The 27604-nt window shown below is 38.2% G+C and overlaps 1 protein-coding gene across 1 annotated transcript in view; it reads right to left on the minus strand.

The window, feature by feature from the left end:
* Positions 1-1968: 1968 nt before the first annotated feature.
* The window catches only part of LOC137276922 (neural cell adhesion molecule L1-like), a 75764-nt gene continuing 50128 nt past the window's right edge, over positions 1969-27604 (minus strand). Inside the window, exons 2-7 of the mRNA XM_067808569.1 lie at positions 15071-15198; positions 9261-9474; positions 7156-7179; positions 6454-6759; positions 4957-4980; positions 1969-4365 (exon numbers count right to left, since the gene is read on the minus strand). Coding sequence (XP_067664670.1) covers positions 4259-4365; positions 4957-4980; positions 6454-6759; positions 7156-7179; positions 9261-9474; positions 15071-15198 — 803 coding nt within the window. The 3' untranslated portion in view covers positions 1969-4258. The remainder of the gene's footprint in view (positions 4366-4956; positions 4981-6453; positions 6760-7155; positions 7180-9260; positions 9475-15070; positions 15199-27604) is intronic.

Consider the following 27604-nt stretch of genomic DNA (forward strand, 5'->3'; position numbering starts at 1 on the left):
TGGGAAGTCTCCTTCTTCATCTGCTACCATCAAACGATGGGTCAATGAATTTAAGCATGGTAGAGAGAGTCTTGAAGATGACCCCCGTCCAGGTCGCCCAACAACAAGCACTAGTCAGGAAAACATTGACAGAGTGCATAGACTTGTGCTGGAAAATCGTCCAATCACACTCCACGAGTTAGAGGAGACCACAGGCATTTCACACGGATCCATCGAGACAATTCTTCATGAACATCTCGTCATGTCTAAGGTGTGCACAAGATGGGTGCCAAGAATGCTTACAGATGAAATGAAGCAAACAAGGGTCACCATAAGCAACTCCATGCTAACCAGATACAACAAGAATCCAGAAGATTTTCAGTTTAGGCTAGTAACTTGTGATGAAACCTGTACCCACCACTATGATCCTGAGAACAAACAAGAATCCATGGAATGGAAACATGTCACTTTTCCCAGGACCAAAAAGTTCAAAGCCTCCAGATCAGTGCAGAAGGTAATGGCGACCGTCTTCTGGGATAGCAAAGGCGTCATCCACATAAATTACTTATCAAAAGGAAGAACAAGGAATGGGGAATATTACGCTAACTTGTTGAGGCAAGTGCGACACTCAATCAAGGAGTAGCGCCGGGGCAAGATCAGACGCGGTATTCATCTACAAGACAATGCTCCAGTACACACCTCTCGCGTTGCAGCCGCTGCTGTCCAGGAATGCGGGTACGAAATCTTGCCGCATCCCCCCTACTCTCCAGACCTGGCACCAAGTGATTACCATCTGTTCCCAATTCTCAAGAAACGCTTGCGTGGTCGTAGATTTCAGGATGATAATAAGCATATTGCTGCTACTGGGGCTTGGTTTGAGGACCAAAATGGCGCCTTCTACAGAGATGGCATCAGCGACTGGCAGAAAAGATAGAAGTGTCTTGACTCACAAGGGGACTATGTTGAAAAATAAATGTGGTTCATACCAATATTTTGTGTTTTTCTATGCAAGACTGGAAAAGTATTGACATCCCCTCGTATATATTTGCCCACATCTGCTTGAATGTATGTGCTCAGCACCAGTGACTTCTTTCAGCCGCGAAATAGCGTAAAAGGAATTATAGTCTTGAAAACGGCATAGTCTTGGTTACAATAATCAGTGGTGATACCAGGTGTCTGCAAAAGTCTTTAAGTCTATAAGGAGTGCCCACAAGTCATTAAAATACGGAGAAATCATTCCAAAACCAAATATTGCTTTCACGTGTATTTTTGTGTTTTATATTTGGAAGAACAGGTCGATAATATTATGTGTGTCATGTGTTTAAGTGGCATAGCACTGATACAAAACGTTATAATGGTTTGGCAAAGCAGGAGAAAGCCGGTAATAAACTGACTTCAGTCACTGTGTCGAGGTGCATATGTTAATGGAACTGGACAATGACAACTTTTGATTACGTTGTGACGAAGAAATACTCGGGCATATTTCACTCCCCACACACGTGATTCAGGTGCCTCAAACTGCCTCTGCCAGCTGGAATGGGATTGTGTGTAAGTTTCACCCAGATATGCATCAAACGATCTAGGAACAGGCAGCTCTTGGCTAAGCTTAAACAATGCTCCCTAAAACGTCCGTCGGTTGATATGCTGTTGTGGGGCGGTGGGGTAGCCTAGTAGTTAAAGCGTTATTTCGCACCTGGGTTCTATTGCTCACATGGGTACAATGCGTGAAGTCCATTTCTGGTGTCAGTCAGTGTGATTTTGCTGGAATATTGCTAAAAGCTCAGTGATATGCTGATGTAAAACGAGGGTAATGGATTGAGCCAAATGCATGTAAAATCAGGAAACAGAGCAAGCAAATATCGAGGACAGTGTCAACAAACAACGAGTATAGATATTCATATAGAAATTGGTTTTATTCTCTAAAATATTCAATCTATTACGTTTGATTGTTTGACAAGCTTAATGACCATATTCGCAAGATTTTAGATACCGGACACACAATCCTTAGGTCCAGAACGTTCAAAGGAATAGTATTAAGATACATTTCTAGTATTGTTTAACATTAATCTAAGCAATGTTTCTGGTCAATCCTTTACTGCTTCTCATTTCACATATATTACTTGCAACGGATATCAAGATTTCATGACACAGAATCTCAGCATGAGTATCCATGTCAGGTTATGGTCTGCAAAACAATCCCTTGGTTTTTCAGGGTTTCATGCTTGATGCCGACATTGTACTGCTCTTATTAATCATGACAATCTAACTTTACTTTGTTTGTTGCATACCGAAACGAACGTGTGCCTGTTCTGTTATAGGTATCACACCTAGCAATCGAACGTAAACATCAGGGTCTTTTTCAAAAATGCAATCACTAGTCGATAATTAACTGCCAAACACAAGTCTTGTCCTTTTGCATGACCCAATAGTATAATCTGTATCAAATGAATTCCAGCTGATTCATTTCAATAATTCCGCAATATCGACAATTACTTTGTTTTGTTGCAGACGACTACAACGAATGCTGCAAAGAAAAGAACTGGGTTTAGCAGGTATATATTTTTTACAATATCGATGACTTATACTGTCATCAATTGCAATATTAATTACATCGGTAGTAGTAGATATCATATATTAAGTTCTGTAGGTTAAATTGACAGGCAGCTGCAGGTTGCAATAATGTATGGGGTTTTGGAGAAAACATGCACACGCATGTCGTCAACTGCGGATGGATCACAAAGAAAATTCCAACGAGATATCTCGTTTCGACATCATCGTCCTTATATGATACAACCATTGTACTTAGGCAACAGTTTATGATGATTGCGTTGCCCTGTTGTTGGTCGCATGACACTTGATGACGATATGTGCTTTAACGTCCATATCGAAGAATATGACAATGGATCTTACGCAACTCATGTAAAATGGCGTGAACATGATTCGTGTATAATAGATGAGTTTCATTTATATACAATGTATATGACCAATATAAACATTTATATCTCAATGCTGAATACACACAACTTTGACAAATGTATATCAAAACTGATTATCTCGGAAATCTTCTCATAATGAACAGTATTAGCAGTACAGAATGATGTCATAGAAAATATATGAGGGTCCGTTTGCATGAATATTCAACACTCATAAAAGTTCACACAAAAGTGCCTAAACAGGCAAACGCTCTCTTTAAGCACGTCTTGGCATTATGCCAGTGTTTGAAACGGTGACCAACGCATGCCTTTCTGGCACCTAACGATTCCTTAGAGTGCCATAAGGTAAATAACACTGACCCTGCATTAAAGCAAAAGGTCATTAGAAAACATCCACGAAAAAACGTCCCATGTTAGAAATCCCGAAGATGAACAGAAGGTGGTGTTCCATCCCTTAGTCCTTGTGTTTCGATGCAAATTCAGACAAAGACCTGACACTCGGTGTAGTAACTATATTCTTGGATCAATAAAAGCAATTTGTATCACCAGTTTACATGTAAATGCATAGATGTGGTTCCACAGTAATCCCTATAAGGCCCTCCCGACGGTGTCCCACTGCACAAGTACAATCAATGGTTGAGACCCTGGAGTTTTACTTTCTTCTGTCTGGCTGTGTTCATTTATTCCTTGATCCACCACCACGAGTAGCTACTACAACGTCAGTCACAGAGTCAAGTGACATTTGTGAAATGAAATAAGTACTGATACCATTTCTTAATCTTTGCTCATGAGCACGTTTCTGCTTTCAAGAAAACGTAGCAACAATTTAAAGGTTCCTTTTTCTTCTGGTTTTGCTTGAAGGTATGTGCAATGTCATGTAGAGCAGTATTTGATTGTTTTGAGATGGTGCACTGTTACCGCTTTATTTCGCTGCCTCAAGATGTTGACATGATACGAAATATGCATTCGTAAAATAGCATGTGGTGATCACCAATCTGGGATTTATCTATGAATACATCAGTTTCATTACAAAGAACTAAGACGTCGATATACAGCCAGCTTGTAACTGTGAATATTTCACAATATGTTTCCATCATTCGCACACTTCCAATATCATCCACACTTCGCACCACGACGAGTAGTGTCAAGAGGAGATAACTCAACGTCTTTATCCGCAATCGTTCGTCTCCTTGTCAGTATAACATCCACAGTGTACAATCCATCTGTTTTATTATTTGCATGACAGTTATCAGTAGTTTGTATGTGTACCCGTGTTAAACCAATAAATGTTAAGGAGGTTCCCTCCCTGGCAAAGAGCTCCTTGCCAAAGTGAGTACGAGAAAGCCTCAGGATGAAATCCAGTGGGCATTTAAAATTGAGATGAAGCTGAGGAGAAGGTAGAGATCTCGAGGAAGAAGACCAACTGCGCGGCTCTCCAGTCCCATCGATCCGGCTGCAAATAAAATGAAGCAGACTTAGTCATGATTTGATGTGAGTATATCAATATCTGGATGCTTAGTTTAGCAAAGTTAAGGCCTGTCGGTTCTGTAATGTGATGTTTGCTGTAGAAATTTGCTGTCAGTAGCAAAATTGAAAACATCTCTATGAGTCGTGTCTGGGCTGAGATATTTTGTGTCTTAGCTGTTTCAATGTACGATTGATGTGGGAGGCCGCATCTATTTGTAACCTACGATGTAATAGAATGTCAGTCATAGAAGAAATGAGGTGTCAGAGAGCTTAAGGTACAATTTGGAGAATGTCCATGATATTCCTAGATAGAGGTACAGTCAGACAAAACCTACATTGGGTCTGTTTAGAACTGATGCAATGGTCCAGGTTAGTTTCAGCATGGTAGTGTAAATGTTTACTGGGATAGATATTGGCAGCGTTTATTTTCCACGAAGATCATGTTATTGTTATCATCCATGTTAATAAAGATTAGAAGACAACGTTACCATGAAACATTAAACGGAACTTCGTTCAGATGTATCGACCAGGTACAAGGCTGCAACATTACAATAGTTACAGATATCGTTTATCTTACCTCTTTTCACGTTATTTGAGCCTGCTGAAATGAGAAATATCAGAAGGAAGATGAAAATGCAAAATAGTTATAAAGTCTTAAACTTTAAAAAGTAGACACAACTTAAAGTAGACAATGCTTACATTCGACATAAGTGTAAACTGGGAACATTCATGTTCCATTGGACCACCGTTTTCTTGATTGACTGAGTGAATGAGCATCGTTTTTACGCCACATTTTTGCAATATGCCAGCAAATTCACAGCGGGGAACACCAGGAAATGGCTTCCCACTTTGTATCCATGTGGGGATGGGAACCCGGGTTTTCGACGTGAAGAGCAAACGTGTTAACCACTAGTCTACCCCATCCCCCCTTCCGTAGTGGAATAATGGCCGTATGCAGTTACATAGCGATAAGACAGTAAACTGCGTCCTTCGATTTTATCATTACCTTTTATTAGCGTTTCCACCAATGATCATACATTGGAAACACAAGTTATTGATGTGTGGATCAATAACGGGTGCATGGACATTCCCAATCACCGCGACAGATCAGCATCAATGAAGTTACGATGTGTCTTATGCCTTCACAATGATAAATGATACCTGACAGTCTGATGAAGATCTGTTGATGTACAACAATTTTAGTTGGAGTCGAAAACATTTAATCATTGCATTTGATATGCTCAAATTACCAGATGTACTGGATCATGAGCAGTTGACTTCAAAAGACGCGCGTAGATCACTGTTATTCAAATCGTTAGCTATTTCTGTTTCTATAAGCAGAGATAGTCCCATGTACTACACACTGCCAATGAAGTGTTACATATTGAAACCTTGGAGGTAATCATCTGATCAGTGTTTCATAAGCAGGCCTGTGTAGTCCCACTGTCGAAAGTGAACGCTAAAGTATTGGAGCAATCCTATTGCTTCGATCGCTTTATAAAATGGAACCAGGCTGTATCGCCCTGATACACCGCGAGTCACTGATAGAAAAGATGGTCACAAACTCATTCATTCCTTAGCAGATCCATTCTCTGCTATCGATAGGTAATTTACTGAGATGATCCATAATCGCCAAAAATAGAGAACCACAGCGGCAACAAGCAGCATCCAATTCGTTGCCCTGTGCAACCACAGTATACAAACTTCAGCCATGTTGATCTGTTAACGTACGGATTACATGTACGGATTGCGTTCAATGTCTGAGTTTCACATTTCCACCAAACGCACGTATGTACATGTTAGTAACCAACCCACAGCATGTGTCGTTTCCGTTGGTCAACAGGGTTGCTTTCTTTCCAAACTGTTAAGTGATGATTGTTTATGTATCAGTTCCGTCATTCCCATGTAAATACCAAATCATATAAATTGTATTAAGTCTCATTAAGATATTGTTTTACCCTTCCGATAATATTCTGAGCCGTGTGACGAAAAATAAAACATCTATCTTTAGAACAGACAATTGTAAATTGCTGGATCCTTTTGATATATTTTGTTTTTGATGGCGCATACTCACCATTCATAACGTGAACTTGGACAGACGTTATCTTACGCATTTCAGGTGAACGACACATGTATGTCCCGGAATCTGAAGGTCTAGAATTCCTTATTTCCAGTAAACTGCTCCTCCGTTCACTCGGAGGACCACCAAAAGTCAACACAGATATTCGAGGTTCATGTGACAAAAACACGGCTCCATCCTTACTCCACTCCAAGTTATAAGAAGAACTTCCAACGAAACTTGCGTTGCAAAATAAACCAATATGGTCTCCCCTTTCAACGTACGATGTTCCACTGATATGTATATCTGAAACATAAAAATCTAAATAAACGTTAACCATTAGCCAGTCAGTAACATCTTCAAAACATACAAACAATTGTATATTTCTTCGTTGTAGAGAGACTTAATGTATCCAATCTAACGTATCGGATTTCTAAAATGTAACAGTCATTAAGTTTGTTATTTATAGTAAATAGGTAAAACAGCTAAGAATTTCAACAATAATGGTGGTAGGATGTCTGAATTAACTTATCATAAAGGAAGTGTCACAGGGTAACAATACAACAGACATTTAAAGCCGTTTTACCATGTTTAACACTTATATCGATAACATTATGCATATGTATCATTTATATATAGTCAACCACACGTTTGTCACTGATGTATCTTTGTACGGCTGAAGACAAATCTAATATTCAAGATGATGATTAAACCTACCTGGATGTCTTTTCACTGGAACATCTGGAAAATATCAACACATAGTTTATTGTTGATGATCGTTTCCAAAATAAATGTGATATATTAGTTTTCATCATCGTTTATATTAATATATTTAATAGTTATGTAAATGATCAACATTACGAAGGACACTGTCAAGCTTTCTTCCTAAACTGTGAATATCAACAGTCAAATGGCCGAATGAAATGTCTGTCTGCATCCTTCATTACCAGATAATGGATGACCTGTTTCACTCCTATGATAGTCATCCGTCAAAAGCAATAAATAGCAAGTAGTGGTTTGGGAGAGGATGTAAAGAAACACGGACGGAGGCATCCAATATCAAAAGATTTATCACATTTCATCTCTAACCAAATCGATTGCTGGGTCAACACAAGATCATACGAGACAAAGCATATGAATGGCTTTGTGTTGATTTGCTTTGCTACTGTGGTGCACTGCTCTCTGGTAAAGAAAGCATATTCGTATATTATCATCAAACAATAGTTTCGAAATCCCACCAGTTTGGATTTGGGTCGTTTACTTTCATCATTTAAGGGTTTTTAAAAATGTTTTGCTCTATTGCGAAGACTTGACATGATTAACATCCAAATTGCAAATATATAGAGAATCAAGTCACGAATGATCTGCAATCAAACTAGAATTTGGAAAGAGCGGATGTTTTGAAGGATCGCTATTTAGTTACCTCTGCCCCTGCAATCCTTGCCAAACCACCACCAGCGTCGTTTCGTCATGTGCGTCATCCGTTCAGTGTGAAATATTCAAGGAGTTAACACTAAACATTGTTTATTATATTATCAAATTCACAAATGCATCATTTTCCCCCATTACCCACATTTATTTCTCTAACATGAAATATGGCTGCGTTATTTTGTTACGTTCATGAAATGAATCGAACACATATATTTTGCTTTTTTCAAATTCGTGTTCATTATATCTGTGATTGAAGAGGCCTTTTTGCCATACCTATCTTTTAGTCTCTTTGAAGCAATGATTATCCATAAGGTGGTGATCAATCATCCTTAATTTTGACAAAGAAATTAAAGTGAAAATGCACTCTTTTTACAATGCACACTGGAGTAGAACATTCCTTATTATGTTTACTTGGATGAGAAACGACTGTAGCCAGCGATATTACAGATACACCACAGCGGTGATAAACAGTCGAGTTTCAAGGACCGTACATGGATGTTTTATTTAGGGACTGCAAATAGATGTATGATTCAGGGACTGTTCGTCACTGTTTGATTTACTGGAGTACAGGGACGTTTGATTCAGGAACTGGACAAGAACTTTAGATTCTGTTCCTAAGTATAATTTCTAACATCCTATGCTTTCTACCTCTCAATAGCCATGGGGCATTTCTCCGAAACCATTTCTACATAATCTAATTTAAATAGCATTCCAATTTGCTCCTGTTTCACTTACGAAGAGAGCACGAAATGAGGCGAAACATTTGGGGTACAGTTTCTCAGTCATGTACAGATTACAGTACTTTTTTTCTTGGGTTGAGTACATGTGAAACAATGTTTGGGATTTTTGGATTACATTTTCTCAGTAAAATACAGATTCTAGTACTTCTAGAACAATGTGATGTTTTTTGCCGTTCGGAGTCTTGTGATTTCTAGGTTATCGTGCTTTGTGGCATTACTGACACAGACGTTCATTTGGTATATTTTGCTACGAACATTACACCATTTTTCGTGGTGCATTCATTGCGAATTATGCTAAAAACCGTATGCATCATCTGGTGTATCAAGGTATGGGGACATCATTATGTCAATAGTTGAGCTGAACTGGTAAAAGGATGAGTTCTTGAATCACATATCGATCGCTTTACCCAAAAGCAATTCATCCAGCTCTCATTTTACGAACAGCTTTGGTGTAGACGTTGCAGTTGTGTAACATAGACACACTTACCACAATGTTAAATGGAATTAATTGTTTTGGTAACATGACACATTCAGTCGAAGTGTTTTGGTTCACAGAATGGGAGTTTCGTTGGTCGTGTATTACAATCGTTTCTGAATAAATATGTGACTGTTTTTCATAATTTGGAACTGATCTAAAAGCGTTCGTCTTACCTTTTACTTTAAGATATATATGTTGTCTAAGTTTTTTCTTCCTCATGCTTATTTGGCACTCGTATTTCCCGGTGTCATCCGGGGTGACGTTTTCTATCATAAGGTTCCACTGGTTGCTCATCGGTACATGGTCAACGTGAAACCTCATATCTTCTGTCCAAGTTCGTGTTCCAATTGTAACAGGGTGAGGATTTGGTACCTTCCTCCACACAATCTGGAGAATATAGGGCAAATATAAATATGCAAGCGAATAACGTTTAAATCGTTTGATTTATCTCAGTGTTTAAGGTATAATTTTATATCTTTCCAGAGTGCCCTTGCATCCGTTCGGTATTTATTTATTCCCCTTTTCCAGAAAATCGGGTTTCTTTTCTTTTTCATGTAAGGCAATATAGTAGTCATTTAAATGAAAAATTGTCACAAGAATGATTTTTTTAATGGAAGCCATTCTGAACCTGTTTATCTAAAGATGTCAACGGTCCCTGCGAACGGAGATACAAATAGCAATAAGGCTCCTCTCAAAGCAGCAAGTATTAAAGTTATCCATCAGAAATGTTTACACATGGATGAAAGGGAAGAAACAGCTCCTTCGATATTGGGGTCAGGAACATTTGACATAAAGTGGAGATTGAGTGGCCAGGGTTACTTATGTCCATCAAAGTAATGTCTCAAACGGCCTTCATGTAGCAGAGATCAACTTTGTGCATGATTTATTATCATTATCATACACGGAATTAATCATAACAGACTGCAATCAACAAATCGTCTTTTGATCACGAATAAATGAACTAGATGCGTCTCTTCAAGCGTAAAACCTCAAGTATCATTTTAATATCTGTTTTAACGAGTTAACTTATCGTAGCCATTATGAAAACGACCACTGCATGAAGCAAGCAGATACAATATTGACAGGCCTTTGTATAGAATGGTTTGTTATCGTCATTGAAGAGTACAACTGGTGTGTTAATGTGTCGTGCTAACATCGTTCCTGAAACGACGTGTGATCTTCACTGTAAGGTCTTAGTATTTTACTTCTTTATTATCAGTCTCGCCAGGAAACAGTTTTGTGAGTATATGTAAATCCAAGTAAAATCGATTTCTTCCAAGTCCCTAGAAACATTGTAACAACACGGATTTATTTGTAGTGAATAAACCAGTCGTTCCTAAAACCAACAATGCAGATTTAACAAAACCCATGAGACAGGACTCTTAAAAATTGATGATAAAAAACAGTCCCTCTGAACTTTCGTGTAACCTTTATCGAACTGGGTTTTCCAGCACCCATGGTTGTTACAAGCATCAAACGCTTACTAGGTACATCTACTAACGACACACAATGGACTGTCGCTACCTCAACTAATGTAATCTTTTAACTTGATTTTAGGAATTTCCCTTTAGGTAGCTTTTTCTGTAAAATGTAAATGAAAACTATACATGTCCCTTGGAACATATATTTGTTTAAAATGACGCTGAAATGAATAATAGATACATCTCAAATAAATGAGTCTGGACATCAATTCAAACTTCAAATGATGTTGAGTCTTCTTTGAAGTCAAATTGCAATGCAGACAAGCCGCAGGTGGCGGTCATTATAGATATATAAACGTCATGTGGAAACAGATGTCCTCTTGGGGAATTCCTCCTAGACGGAACAGACTCACTACTTGTTACAAATGAGAGCAGTCGTTAGTGAATGAAAGTACCAGAATAGCCTTCATGATGGAAATTACAAGAAATTATTTACATCTCCTGGGTGTTAGATTTCGCGTTTGCTGATCGCATATTTCACATCTGTTAACTGACAGGGTACTGTATCATTTAAGTTAAATATAAGTTTAGCGCTGTTTCTATCTTAGAAAATACAATGGTGTCTTGAGGAAATGTTTGTAATATTTCGGATCATTCATTCAGTTCAAGAGAAGAGGTTTCAGAATAATATCAAACCGAAGCAAATTACTCAAGAACATAACCACCTGTAGGATTTCAAGGGGTATCTTATATAAAGGCAGTTTGGATCAGCGGTATTAAAGGAAATACGTTGTTTCGATTCTCCCAACGTTAACATGATAACTACAGCGATACATGGAAAACCGAAAACGTAGGTTCTCTCAGCTACGCATACGTATAAATTAGACACACGTGAAAGGCATTTGAGAGCCTTACATACTCCATATCATATAACAGCAACAAATACATTTCGTTAATCATCAGCCTTTGATATATAGTAAATATACATGATCACCATGTTTTGATAGTGTGTGTGATACAACACGTTCCACATACTTATTAATGGAACCTTTGCCGGAAAGTCTCCCAAATCCTATCAATATCCGGTCAGTCTTCGAAAAACGATTGGTGTGAAACGTATACATGAAAACTATCTCAGCGTTGTTTGTTGTATTTCTGTGTCCACCCCTTGAAGCAAATGTTTTTCATTATTATTTACACACGGTAATTTTACGACTTAATGGCCAATACACCAATATTTTTGCGTACTAGTGTATGTTTGCAGCAATTTGACTTTTCGTCTCTCGATAGAAACCTTTACAAACAGATTGAATAAGAGTATGGTGGCATTACGTAACTACACGCATTTCTATTCATACGTACTGTTGTTTACAATGAAAACATATATGAAGCTAACGCAGTTGCAAAATATGTAGTAATTGTCAGTCGTGGTTATCATATGGGAAATATTCGCTGTTCTGGTGACATAAGTCAATACTGCAGAGAGAAGAAATAACACTGATCCATGAAAATACTCTAATACTCTAATACTGCTAATTGATGCTGTATCAGTACATGTACTTTCTGTGAGGTTACAATGTATGTTCTCATGTATTTAGACATATGGTCATTGTTGCATGATGGTGCGATTGCTATGGATAAAAGATACCGACTTCTGTTAAGTCAAACGTTTCCCAGCAAACCACGCACATAGGCACGAGGCGAGACTTAACACTCAGTTAATTTCTAATCGCCTGATACGTCATACAACAAAGTATTTCCAAAAAGCTCTTCCTTAACCTAATACTATGACTATTAATGCGCGCACACACACGCACGCACACACACATGCACGCACACACACACACATACACACACACACACACACACACACACACACACATACATACATACATACATACATACATACATACATACATACATACATTTCTATTTTTAATAACACTCAATTATAGAATAATCCATTAAGATATTATTTCCAATGTCCGAGCCAGGCACCTTTACACAAATCTATCCTCATTAGCACAAACGCTACAATAATTAAGTGGACATGATTTAGGGCAGCAGTGCAATCGTTTAACAGGAGTCGTAAAGAGATCATAACAGCGAAGACACTGTCAGTAGTAATTGGTGAAGCCCAAATGCATGTTGGACAGAGATAACTGTTTCCCGCAGTGATTTTTCCCGTTCTAATGGCCACACGTCGGAAATTGTCATAATGACTTGCCACAACGGCACTGGGGTTTATTCTGGCAGTGTTTGCCAGATTGCTACATGCCCTTGTCACGATATCCTATCCAGACAACTAAAGCCTTAAGCAAATTGCATCTTTCCGGTACTTTGCCATTTCAAGTCTTTTCTATTGAAATTGACATAATGAATTTTATTGTAATCCTGAAAACCATGCTAGTGAATGTGCTTCCGGCGTCCCTTTACGTCAATCATCGCCAATAACTGGGTAGCTAGAAAGGGATATTTGGAATGAAATAAACCCGTTAGACACATTATGTTTGTGGTTCGTATTTGAAAGTTGGCACATGTCTTGTTCCTCTCTAATATTGAGTTAAAATGGACCGATAGTTTTGTGCATGGGGATATAAATCGGATTTCCGAATATTGCAGGAAGATAACGGGATTAGCAAAGACAAGGCGAAATGCACTGTTTCCACTTCAGAACATCATTGATTTGATTAAAACAAGATAACTTCCTCTCAGTTGGCAGCAGTCTTAATCCTACTATAGAGCACCAGATTGTCCGTTTCATTCAAGAGTTGACACGTAATTTAGGGCTTTCTCACTTGCATTCAATATGTAGAAAACTTGTGAAGAAATTTGTTGAAATCCTTGCCAACGCGGATAATTCACGAAGAAAATGAAATAAAACGTTCACGTTTTAAATGCTGAGTTTACAGTATTGAGACTGGGCATCGGTTCAGGCCGAATCAGTGAGTAATACCTTTGGCACAGGAGATGTTTATTCATAGAATCGGCCGTGTTATCCGGCGGTTCTTGTGGATTGCTTCTGTATGTATTTTTACTCCAGAATGAGTCGACTTCAAATGAAATTAAAATGTGTCCTAGCAATTGTCTGTTTCAGTGTGAGAATATCCTAGTTTGAAATTGTCAGAACCCTTTCTAATAGGACAGAACTCTTGCTCGAACTTCAGGTAAAGTCTAATCAGACTGATTGTAAATCAAGAAGATTGTCTGGTTTGTTTTCATTTCTGCACTGCAACTGAAAGACATACTGAGAGAACCCTTCAAATCGTATTTAGGTAATGTTAACTTTCATTAAGACAACTCGTTACGACAGAAAAAGAAATGGCTTCTATATTCAAAAGCATCGAAATTGTATGTTACTCGTTAACGGTCTAAATCTAAATTGCATGTTGCCAATGTGCCCTTCTCAATTATGCGGAAAGGAGATGGCTACCTCAACGAAATATAGTTAGGGTGCTCAAGCTTGTGGATTAAATGAAAGGTCATGCACGACGATCTTAGAAGACTTGAGGCATTAACGACATATTGTTATAGTATACGTATTATATGGTGCTTTTAATCAAATCAGTTGAGAGGGAGTAAAATAAAGTTAATAACCAATCAAATTCGAACTGATTAAAGTCTTTGGACGGCATTTACAAGGTATTACACATCAAAGTGAACATTCCTGATGTCAACGTCTTTGTTTAGTTGATTAGCTGTACAAGCAGATCCGATGTATCTTAAGAACATTATGCGAAGACACAAAGAGCCGTCCGCTACTGACTACTGTGTTACCAGTCTATGGGGCGAGATACACAGCACACACGCATACATACATTTTATCTCTTATCACTATTTACATAATTTTAAAATTATTTCGGTGCAATAACTCATGTAATGGTTTTATTGGTGAATATTAGTATCTAGGTCAGTTTGCACATAACGGGCCTCATAATGGGGTCTTATCTTACGTTATTCAGCATCCTAACGTTTGACAGTAGGGTATCATTTCCTGGCATAGCTTTATTTTATGTTTGTGTATATACACGCCCATAAATCTGCCTTTGAATGAAGGAAGCTGTCTATTTTGCCAAGAATGCCACGAGGGTTTGTAAGTTATTGGAACTAGGACTGGCTTATTAACAATATCAAGATTCAATATTGATCAACAGGAGTGTATGAATTATGGTCTTCAAATATTCAAGATGAGTGTACGTGTAGTAAGCAACACTGTTTCCTTTTTATTCTTGACAAGTGTATCTTGGCTATGTAATCAGTGTCCCTATAACTCTATACCATGATTAGTAGCTGAACACCGGTGTCAAACGCATGATAATGATTGGCAATTAAAATATGCATTAAAATATATAAACATGTACATAAAATTATAGATTTGTTATTTCAGAATAACGTTACTAACGATTATTCAAGAAAACGTATGTACTTCTGTGTCTGTCAACATAATTCATCATATAGATAGCTTCATCATGTTTAGACGATGTCTGTCATGTGTTCATACTTCATACTCATACTTCAAAATGAATGTGATGCAACGTCAACTAAACACAAGAAGCACATACCGTTCGTTCTCCTAGATTGCTTACAGAGCAAAATAATCTGGCTGTTTCTCCTTTGCTATACGTTAGACTCTCTGGAACATCATTAAATTCAGGCTCGATGACTCGGATTTCAGGATCCGTCCTCCCAACTGAAAAGATAAAACACACTTCGTTGACACAGTGACTTATGATACATAACACAAGTATGTGATTCAATGTTTCACTATCCATAGGAGCAAAGTATTCACTATATTGCAGTACGTTTAGTCTGGCATTGCAGGGGTAACACAAGATTGACTTTATCTTCTGATATCTAATAACAGGATGACTGTCTAGACGGAACCTTGGTGAAAATTCAAGTTGTGGACACTCTTTCTTTATTGGTGTACATTAGCTCTGGTTGGCTCTGTCAAAAGCCACAAAGTCAAGTCAATTCCAGCCTCACGAAACATTTAAGATGTGTCGCAGCTCTGTTCATTCAGTGTCTGGGACTGACCATTCGTGATAGCCTTTATTTATTTCGGACACGAGAAAGTCGCCCTCCTCGAAAGCAGTAACCTAATATTTGATTGCCGGGTGCATGCACGCCACCACCATGAGTTGTCTAAACTGTATATCGCTTCTACGGTACCAAGATCAATCACTGAAGTTAATCATTCCTTTAATCTGAATAACTGAAATTGTCTTGCGTGTTTTCCATCATCCTTCCCATTTTGGACCAGAATGATAGCATTGACCGGGAAGTGCACCACTTATGAAACATATTGATTTGTGAAATTTCTTTTGTAATATCCTTACAGTTATTGTTGCAAGAGATTGAATAACGGTGGAGAACACTACGTTTATTGCAACTGCAGTGTCCTAAGTCTTTAATAGGAATACGTGTGAATTATAGGATGCGTTGTGTTACAGATCGATAAGGAGCTCGCCTAAACACCATTCATAGTATTAACAACAAATACGAGTCATCATAAATATTTAAACCTGTAAACAATTAACCGCGTGTATTGCAAGACACCTTCATTATATATGTTTACCATTCATTTACATAGCACAGTCGAAGGCATAAGGCTCAAGCCTGTTAAATATAAACGAAAGTGACGGCGGCGTTAGCCTGCACCAATAGGTAATACCTAATATCAGGAAACGTGAAATACAGAATGTTACATGGGAACACATTATTGATAGCTCTGTTAAATCTGTTCTCGATACCATGAATCAATATCACCGTTATGGTGAGAGACAGAAAGGATCCGATCTTTGTATAAGCTAACATATATGTCATACATTGACTGGTACGTCCATATCCAGTAAGCTGCATGTATCGCAAGACCTCTGCTAATACTCTTGCTCGTTTTAGAAAGATCCAGAAATATCGTGAAACTAATTACCTTCTTGTGCAAGTTCGAACTCTCCAACTGAGAATCAAGATACAAAGATACAAATTTGTAACATAGCAAAGGTCAACAGTTTAGTAAAGTTGATCAAGCGTGAAGTCATTCAAGTAATGTTATTTCTATCCCTTGTGTGAAACTATCCCAAGGAACTATATGTTATTATGCCCTTGCCCTTATTCTCAGCAGTTGCCATTAGGGAGACGATGGTCATCAAAGAAAGCTAGCCTCGTGGGACAAGTGAAGGACACAGAGGATATAAAATACACAGTGAAAGTGTTATAACTGGCTGCGTCAGTATATATTGTTAAGGGTGATGACCATGCAAGCAGACGGGAGTCCGTCTGGATTGGGTAAGTCGATACTTTCCTCATATTACTATTACACGGAAAGTGGTATGAGGACCAGTGTTTCAAAATAACTGTATGTATGTATGTATGTATGTATGTATGTATGTATGTATGTATGTATGTATGTATGTATGTATGTATGTATGTATGTATGTATGTATGCATGCATGCATGCATGCATGCATGCATGCATGCATGTATGTATGTATGTATGTATGTATATATGTGTGTGTGTGTGTGTGTTTGGATGCATGGAGGGATGGATGCACGCATGCATGCATATATATATGTTCACTGGTAGCGTTGCTGAAGGATGTTAATATGCACAATAGTCAAATAAGTCGTTTGTGGGCAGGTAGAAGTTCAAAGGACGAGAAGTCGCGAACCTTTACAGATACCTAGCCCAGAAATCTACGAGATCATTCCGACATTGGATCAAAGATGTATCATGTAAATACGAAGGTATTCAGCAAGTATCTTCACTAGCTACACGTGTAGTAATTGTATTTGCATAACTCTATTACTTCATGCCATAGGTTCAGCTTAAACTATGGATGTATTAAGAGATAACAGATCGGAGGCGTATTATTACAACCCGATATAATATATCACACTAGTTTTAGTCATAAGTGACACATCTCACACACTGACACGTTAAACTGCATACACTATAACTGAATTCAGTATTATTGTATTATGTTTCATCATCTAGTGGCTTTGAAAGGGAATTTGTCCCATCTCCCAGAGGCATCCTGACGTTTAGATACTGGTTTACTGTCGTGTTATTACATAGTTTCTTTGTGGACAGAATCCCAAGGATCTGAAATACAATACGTAAACAGATTTATGTTTAAGGATGAAAATATAACTGAGAATTATATTATTATTTCTTTGTCAACTCGTAAATGACGTATCCCTCTTATAACAAAATATGAATGAACACATCGAAACTTCTGTCTTTAAATATCAAGAATACCTAAAACTGTATATATTTACTTCACTTACTTCATTACCTTTGCATGTTGATGAATTCATGTAATAAACATTTTCCATATATGACCTAAAATAATGCAATGCTTATAGCGCAATGATGAATAAACACTGATGTAATTATTTTCATACAAACATAGCGTTTTCAAACACATCAAACTCTCTTGAAGCTGTCTAAATGTACATAAACAAAACGTTATCTCGATAAATAGTCGTTACGTTGCAGATGGGATTGCGGTCACCAACACCACAGTGGACATTTAGGTCCTTAAGTGGGAATTACCCTAACAGGTACAAGACTCAGCTTCGAGAGTAGATTGTCCCAAGAGAACAGTAGCGAGTAACGGCATCTTGGAAACGTTGTCCAACAGACCGTTGTTAACAAATGGACCACTGGGAAGCTGGGCATGCTGGGCTTTATGGCAAAAGTTTCGTACGAAGACTAATAGCAGTAGTAACAGGACAAAGCTCCATGTATTACCGTCATGCAATATGCCGCTCTCTTGTGACTAGATATAATCCTGCATTTCACCATACATGTTATCCTAATGTACGCATGAATAAGGAATACGTGGGCATGAACATGTCAATGAGCGTCAAAAGACTACTAAAAGAATGTTCACCTGTGTGTGCAGATTGGAAGAGATTTAACATGACTTAAAAGACAATATACGAGTACTATAAAGTGCTTCCAAAGCATAATACACACTTGGTTATCTCTCAAGTGTCCAAACCACGTCACATGTAGAAACATTAAGAGTGAATTGTATGCAACAATGTTCACAGTTCAGTGTTTCGAGGACGAAATAATCCCATACTACTTCCAACGTTACCAGAAAAGCTTTCTGTCAAACCTTTCACTTGGACTGCGCCGTAACTCAACAAACTCCCACGCAGATGGGCATTTAACTGGGCAACCGTTAAGCATTCATGTTTCATATGTGAAGGATCGGTACTTACAAGTACTAAAGCTTGACATGTTTATTTGTAGATGTATCACTTCGTTTCACTAAAAGGTATTTTCTAGGTAATTGGCTTGTTTGTGTTTTTGATGGCCCGAATTTTGTCACTAGTCCGTGTGCAAACCAATGTTGCCCCCCTTACGTGCCATAACATATATATCAACAGTCTAATGCTACGGTGTAATTAGTGAATGACACTTCTCCATTTAAATTCTTCATTTCTTTGGCAAACATAATCCCATGCACACCCCTTTCAATGATGATAGTCTCGTTCACATGAATTAATGAGTACTCCAAACCGTATTGCCATGGCATACAGTGTAGCTGTTGTTTCTTGCACGTTGCCACTCAAGTACTGAATAAACAGACAATGCTGGAAATAACTGCTCACAGCCGACAGATGAAACGCACCATCTGTGAATGCTTTGCGACCTTTTTTGGTTAGTGTGACCCAGAGTTAAGATACCCAACGATGCGTATGTTTAAACGTCAAAGAAAGCTGAGCAAGAGCTGTTTCTGATCGCAAACTCATAGTTTTCACTTTTTATGTTTCTTCAGATGAACAAAACAGATATAACAACCATGTTATATGAGAACTTCAAGGCTTCAGTCTATATGTAACTTTGTTTCCTAAGACAAAGCTGTGTTTAACGTAGGTGAACTAAAGATACGTACAACGTGACTCGTTTTTCACGCTTTTGATCGTGACAAGTCTTTCTTCGAGTGTTTATGGTTAAAAACATACAGAGGCAAATTAATACCTTGTGTACTGTCAGACCACTCTGTCGTAAAAGAATTGTCCACTTGTCATTTCATGACATGGCCAAGGGTCAGCTTTTAATATAGATAAATAACATAAATAGAAATAATACAAAAACATTCGATACAGCTTCATTGGCTTTAGATTAACGCTTAGTTTCTGAATATATACAATGATGACAGTAACAAACAAAGCCCTTTCATTGAAAAGGAGCTGCAGGGAGACCAGAGATTCTAGGAGACCAGAGATTCTGAGGAAATCTAGACTTGCTTCATTTAAGGCCATAGCATTGCAGAGAAGGCTTGACAGTAGGCAAATGTGTGTGGTTCAGGGACTTTGGGACAAACTACATTAGTTTGTAAACAATGGCGTTCAACATAGCTACGCATTTTTGTCGTTTCTTAGAATCCTCTATTTGTGTGCCTTGTAATTATCCTCAGTGTGTGTTGTCACTGCATCCTCCGTCTTCCTTCTGGGAAATACGTACGATAGTTCAAAATATTCCTTACCTAATGCAACGGGAAAGGTCTGCTTGCCCCCAGCCCAGTTTCTGGATTGACTTCGACCCATACGAGTTTTCGCCCTGTGCCATTAATATTCATACACAGGTGACATTGGGGCATTTAGTGGCATTTGTCGATGTAGAGGTATACACCGTCTGACTCTCTGAACTCTTGGTAAATGATTGCGATAAGGGGAACGGAGATTACAGTAACTTTCTGCAGTTTTTCAGATGTATCATGGCGTCTAAACTCTAAGATCTTAAACGTGATGCATGTCTTAGATGTTATCACGTTCATCAAAACGACTAGCACAACATCGAAGCAGCAAGGAAGCAAATCGGGGTTCCAAGCTCGAACAGAGAGGACTAGTCCCTGTGGAGTAAAAGTGTGACCTGCTACTGTTGACCGCAACTTAATCCCTAATCCTCTTTCAGTGTACGCTCAATACATCCATAAGCCAAACAGCAACACACTTTGTTCTATATGAGTATATTTCGGACAAGAGGGCAGTCGTTTTCGTTTAGAATACACTAGATGTGACATCGTACACTAATATTATGTTGGTGTATGTATGAACTGTACACAGATTCATAGCATATGTACATGCACGTTTCACATTAAATGTTCCAATTATTTTTTATCACAAAATGAGAAGCATTACTTTATTCTATTTAATTGCCCCTTTCCTTAATGAAATGACCCTGGCAGTTAGTTTTCAAAAAGCTATTGCGCAGTTTATGGACAATTTGTAGGAGGTATTATCCTTCAGCTCTGTTTTGATATGACCTTTTTATAAGTTCAGAGCATGACTTACATGCCTCAACCTAAGGTCATGAGAACATTTGAAAGAAAACACAAATCGATTTGCGATGAATACTCCATCAAAGTGCATTCAAGCCTCAAATAAAATCAATCATCAAGCTGGTATTCTACACCCCTGAAACTGCGCCCACTTCATTTATATGCACGGGTCTTCACACTAAGTAACAGGAAGACGTTACTTGCATTTGCATTTGACAGTACGGGAATTTATCACTTTACGTTAGCGTGAAACCATTTGTGGATATTAGCTCGTCCTAGGGACAAAATATCAATATCCTATACTCCTAGCCTAACAGTGTCGAAAATATGTCAGAGGAAAAGTGTGTAACAATGATTTAAATTTTACATGTTCGGATAAAAACCTAATCTTCAAGTGAATAATCAATACCGTATTTCCGCAGCATAAATGAAAAGACGAAGTTAAGATAACAATTTCACTTCAAATGTGGAACATGCCTGGATCTGTTCTTGAACGTTTTAATCTCGTATCTGAATGCAGGATCAAATTGTGCAAACTTTCTAGACGCCTTTCAGCAGAAGATTCGTTTTATAGAATAAAAAAACATGTTCTCAAGAAGCCGTTTTGAGAGAAATCCTAAACGTCATGAACCGTCTTCCAGGGTGAAGAAGTTACGAAGTGACTACAGTATCAAGCTCCGTATGTCTCAGGAAGAAATTGATCTTTTGAACCCTGCCAATTCTTGTAATGGAAAGTTGGACCTTGGATTTCACTTTCTGTGAACACTGGCAGCAGGTGAAACCCAACGGCGGAAAAACAAGAATAAAAAATTGAAAGATTCCGAGACGTGAAATCAGTTTGAATTGTCATGTTGGAAGTGACTCGCTTTAGATGCAAAGATTTATAGCAGCACTGAAACTCTGTAAAGAGACGCATAAAGCGATTAACTCGCAAGACCAAATTCCATTGAATTACACTATTATATTCTATGTTTGATCTCGAAACTGAGTCCTAGATCAATGGTCTTGTTATGCGAAGAGATGAAAGCTTTTAAGATGTACAGTGAAGCAAAGTAAATAATCTTCCACTCAAGAAAAAGCTAAAGGATGAGGCATGTATATTTCCTAAACACTGAAGTATATGTTTGAGGAACTAATTACAAATCTGCATGCAAAGAACGTTATCGCTGGGCCATCAATATGCATACAAAATTTCCAACAATAATGAAGACATTGATGGTCACATACACACCGTAGTGTTAAAAAGTTACGTCAAAAAAGGAATTACATGCCGCCTCTTGTATACAAACTTTGATTAAACTTTACAGAAAACGCAACATTGTAAAAGTATTTAGATAAAAGACGACACTAAAGTTACTTGCATGGACAACAATATTTCATTATATATGTTCTTGCAGGAAATTTCAATATAAGTCGTACATCAATAACAGTGTCTAGTATTCCCTCTGAATACGTTTTCTTAGCAATGTTGCAGTGGTTGAAATATATGCAATTTAGCCTCTCAGATGGAACGTAATGCACAATAACCCTGACCCGTAATCATTTTATTATACGGGAATTCCCCCTATATTAAACAGGAACTATTAATCATTGTCCCCATACCGATCAATGGTAAACACGCCACCACTAACGATGTCTACGCTTGTATACCAAGAATAGATAGAAAAGTCAAAGTACCTAGTAAACAATGCACAATGACCTACCCGCTTTGACAAATGAAACAGACATATATGTTTCTTCAGACTTTCCGAATCGCAAGAGATGAATGCGTTGTCATGCTTTATCATTAAATATATTCTTCTCCATTTTGCTCAAGTGCAGTGTACACTTTGTCCGTCAGATGGAATTAACAGCAAGTGCACCTAACCTCAGCCTTAACGTAACGCGCTCATATGGATGTCGTTATATGCATACCTGCAGTGCTTCCTGTCTTGAACTGTCTGAACAGGTGTTTCAAACGAGATATCTGTAAATACTCCTTGATTAGCCCTATTGTGTAATCCATGTGTTCTGCGGAATGATAAATATCCCCATGTGGCAGTTAGCGCTTGAATTTGTCGACAGAGATTTGTCGACATTTGGTACAATTGCAAACAATCTTGCGTCCTTGCTGCAACCCATATTGTCGTTGCTGAGATCTATACATTTCTAATAGCAGCATAATATTTCATTATTTGATATAAAAGCTTACTTTGTGTAATGATAAATTAATTGTTCATGCACACACATGTTCATGGTTCTGTGTAACAGATACTGGAGGGAAATAAATCGCTTTAAATCCCCCCAAAAGAAGGACGAAATTTGTCATGATTTATTCAAATACAAGAAAGGTAGCAATACATTTTTGTGACCAACAGTTTGGAATTTTTGTTTAAAAAATTATACCTGACACTATTTAATCGATGAATATGCGATTACAGTGATTCAACCTTCAGTTACAATAGAAATGGTAATGTGCTGATTGTGGGATGTTCGTGCAAATCAATCAAACTCGGAAGCAAGATTCCATTGAATTGATCTCCAATATTCAGAATATCTTTGCTTCTTACTTTGCGTTGCATGTGTTTGTACAATTGATATCAATGAATACCAGAGCTAGCAGCAGTGGACTTCTTCCATCCACATCGTCGTGTTTTTGTAATTAACATGTCAAAAATGTAGTTACGACTTCTTCCCTCACGCGTCGGCTTGACAGCAAATCTATGAAGAAATGACCTGTTGACGTTATGTCAAGCAGCATCATCGTAGAGTTATTCCAGAATGTGATGACTGTATCCTTCTTGGTGAAGGCCTTTCCGTATTGTGGAACACATGTTTGGGAACTCTCTGGACAATGAAGCAAGGAAATAAAAATCTAATGCATACTTTTCTTATGTATATAAAGTGCAGTATTCAAAAACTTAATTTACCGCACCATGCTTTGTGGTTTATTGATCAAATAAATTGCCGTGTAACGCATGCGCGACCGCACACACAATCTGTAGCCATTGGTTGACAATACCTTTATACATATCATTTGTATGTGTAACAAATTGTAGTATTATATGTCGGTCAGTTAACGTGCGATCCACTAATGTAGTTTGTAAGCATAGTATGTCGCCGTGTATTGGAAATGGCCATAAGATACTTCTTGGTATTACTGGTAATAGAGAAAGTGATCTGCAATCACGTTACATGATACGACCAGACTGAACAGGCTATCACGGGACTGATTACGTTCTTTAAACATAGATTCTACATTACAATGGTAATGAGTAATAAGACAATAGCAAAGAAAGGAGATCGTGTCTTTAATAAACGAATCCCGTCGTTCCAACATTGCACGTCCAAAGGCTGCATTGAGTTTTATGTAATGCGACATACGTACATTTCTCATTATAATGTTATGGAAAATGTAATGGAAACAGAGCACTGGCTTTATCTCAAACCGTAGCATTCCTGCATCACGTACCTGTTTCGATATGCTGTTTCCAACGTTCCTACCTTTGATTAGTCATGCTTGAAAATGTCAGGACATGTTTTCGCTGGAGTATAAGGTGTCATTTGATAGGCATTTTGCATGAAGTAAGGACAATTAAAGGCCACGGTAATTTAAGTCAATCTGAGGTTCTTTTTTTCTCCTTGTTGAGTATGACTCTTTTAAAACGTGGGGTTGCTCCTTTAACGTATAATAGTTTTTGCAACATTCATCTTCATGACATTCGACGCTCACTATACAAGTGTAACTACTTCGAAAGATAGTCACATGATTTAGCGCTATAACTGCGTCCCCCGTTCTTTGTTGTCGGCAGCATGATTCATCTAACTGCATTTGCCAGTTCCATGGATGTTGATAATGCTTGTCTCACTCGTGCATTATGTACGAAAACACGTAATATAAAACTAAACATTATTATAATGAAGTATAAAATGCTTGGTGGTTAACCATTATTCTGACATACAAAGGAAATATTTTTCAATGAGTTGTCAGCGTATCCCATGATAGCGCAACGCAAATGAGTATCAACTCATTAATGCCGTCATATGCACTCCAGATCTGTATTAACTATTTTGAACGTTAAAGTTTTAGATATGTTTATATGAATCTGCTAATGACACCCATTACTGTGTTCGTCTAGCTGTTTGATTGGTTGGTTGTTTAACGCCGCACTCAGCAACATTCCTGCTGTATGGCGACAGTCTGTAGATAACTCGGACAATCCAAAGATCAACTGCATGAGCATCGCTCTACGCAATTGGGATACGATGACATGTCTTCCAGCCTGTCCACCCAACCCCGTTCGTCGCCTTTTACGACAAGCAGGGGTTGCTGAAGACCAATTCTAGCCCCGATCCTCACGGGTAGGTTTTCGTGTAGGTTTCATGCACACATCAATACAAAATGTAGTTGACACAGTCCTTTTCAACTAGCGAAGATTCTGTGACTGATGGATGATTGGAAGGATCTGTTTACCACGCAGTTTACGCCTGGTTAGTCTCTTATACAGACCCTGAAACAAATCTACCCTAGAACACCCATGCAAGTCTAGAATAAACGACAAAACTAGATATCATTTCATAGACTAGGTGTTAGTCTAACGCCTAATGTGGTGTTTCTAATAGGTCCGTGATCAACACAGGAGGTCACATCCCTAGGCCTTAACAAATCAGAGCACCACTCTCAAGTACAAGCATCAAATAACATTACATGGAGACTTCTGTAAGGGTTACATCCCAACATCCGCTTTAAACAAAGTTGATTTTTTTCTGTATCGCATACAGTGTTTAGATGTTCATGTTACCAGATTTCGTTGAGGATCATGGTGGTTTAGTAATCTACACACCATTAGACAATACTTCACTTCGACGCTTACACTCAAGAGTTATCTTAGAGTCTCCCTTGTCTTGCAAAATCACCTGCAGAAGATTCATCCAGGTTTCGCTTTTTAACGTTCACGCCATTAACATCACTCCATTCATATTTCTTAGCATGCATTGCTCTTGTTCAAAGGTGTAAAGATGGTTTCCAAGGATCCATTGATTTTTAAGTTTTTCTCCGTGATAAAGATCAACCAATTTATGAGAACACGATTCGTGTTCACAACCGATTTAATTAATACGGTTGATGGTAAACTAAGTTGGTTTTTTTGCAACATAAACGTCTGTTAAGGACGTTTCTATGCAGGAACTCGTTATTTGCCATTGGTGTTTCAGTTGAAAATTATTGTGAAGGCAAAATTGGTCACATTGATCCAGTGTGTCCTATTTCACGTCTACGAAACTGCTTTGTTTCTTCGAATTGACATATCAATTCCGATAGAGGATTATATTACATGCTATGAATTTTAGCCAGGGAACCTCTGTCAGTCGATTGTGAATCTCTGTGAGTCATTTGTGACGTTGTGTCTTCTCTTCGTAGAGGCGCTTCAAGAAACGTGATATTTTACAACAACCACGTACATGAGTATATCCAGAGTGTACTGGCATATAATTAAGCTATTGTTACAGCCTGTTTCCAACTCGCATTTCACAAATGTATATCTTATAAGTGAACCTGTGCATCATGTATCTTACAGAGATCTTCAGTGTCAGCTATAATAATGCAATATAGAATATGCAGGATTTTTATTGGACGTTGTCTTGATCACCGTTGGTTTCAGATGTGCCTTTGTGTATGTGTGTGTGTGAGAGAGAGAGAGAAAGACACAGAGAGAGAGACAGAGAGAGAGACACACACAGAGAGACCTTGTGATTTAAAGGTGCTTTAACGTGTGTGTCTTTAGAAAAACATAACCCGCTACAGCTATCACGTCAGTGAGACCGGCATAAAACTGTTATGACAGGTCAATTAACAGGCATCCAGTGTCATACAGGACTTGATATACGCTGGACGCTGGATTTTGAGTTATCTGCGGTATGTATCATAGAAATAGAAACTGCGACGCCTGCTGGAACACGATTGATATGCATTAGCACGAGTTTCCTAAAAGCGAAAAACGTCAGCATCTTGGTTGAGACCGCGCTGTTCGGTACGTCAAAATTGCCATTAGTACCGTGCACGTCGGGGTAGACATTGAGTAACTCCCATTTAAAGTTACCGCAAAGGTGAATCGTAAAAGTATATTACAGTCGGGTTGTCTTTAATACCACCCTTGCGTGTCTATGCAACGTTTTGGAATGCCTCCAGATATTCAGAAAAAGTCAGAAGTGCTGTTTTGCTTTTCCACGAGCCAGGCATCACTGAAAGTGTTTTATAGGATTAGTCCCATGTATATAACACCTACAGAGAAGTGTATTGACTTCCGCAGTGTCATGTCGACTTAATGTTCCAGTAGTTTCGGCAAGTCATGTGTTTTTGGAAGCTGGGGATTAACAGACCAGTTGAAGTATGCGTGATTCGCTTTGCCCATGTAAATCGTTTAAACAACAATGACAACAGGTGATCCCAGAGAACTCAATCTGAAGTATACAAAGAAAGATCACTTGAGCCAATATTAAAATGCCAAATCTCTACTAGCATAAAGGGTATTGAGTTCCTCCGTTGTATTCTGGACAATCCCAGAGACGTCTAGACCTGAAATCTCTTGAACCTGTCATGATCGTTCTAGGTAGGCATGTAAACACGCGGATTCACGCCAACAACAACCTCTGCGACTGAGTATTATAGTTGATCAATAGATCGATGGTGTGCAAGAATGAGTGATGTTCTTGAAGAAATTCATGGCCCACATCGGATAAATGACAGGAAATACTGATTACTGATTATAACAATCGCTTCCCAAAGACAAAATAACTGTTCTTAACAATCAGTCAATA

The sequence above is a fragment of the Haliotis asinina genome, chromosome 3 (genome assembly GCF_037392515.1).
Source record: "Haliotis asinina isolate JCU_RB_2024 chromosome 3, JCU_Hal_asi_v2, whole genome shotgun sequence".
NCBI classification, from domain to species: domain Eukaryota; kingdom Metazoa; phylum Mollusca; class Gastropoda; order Lepetellida; family Haliotidae; genus Haliotis; species Haliotis asinina.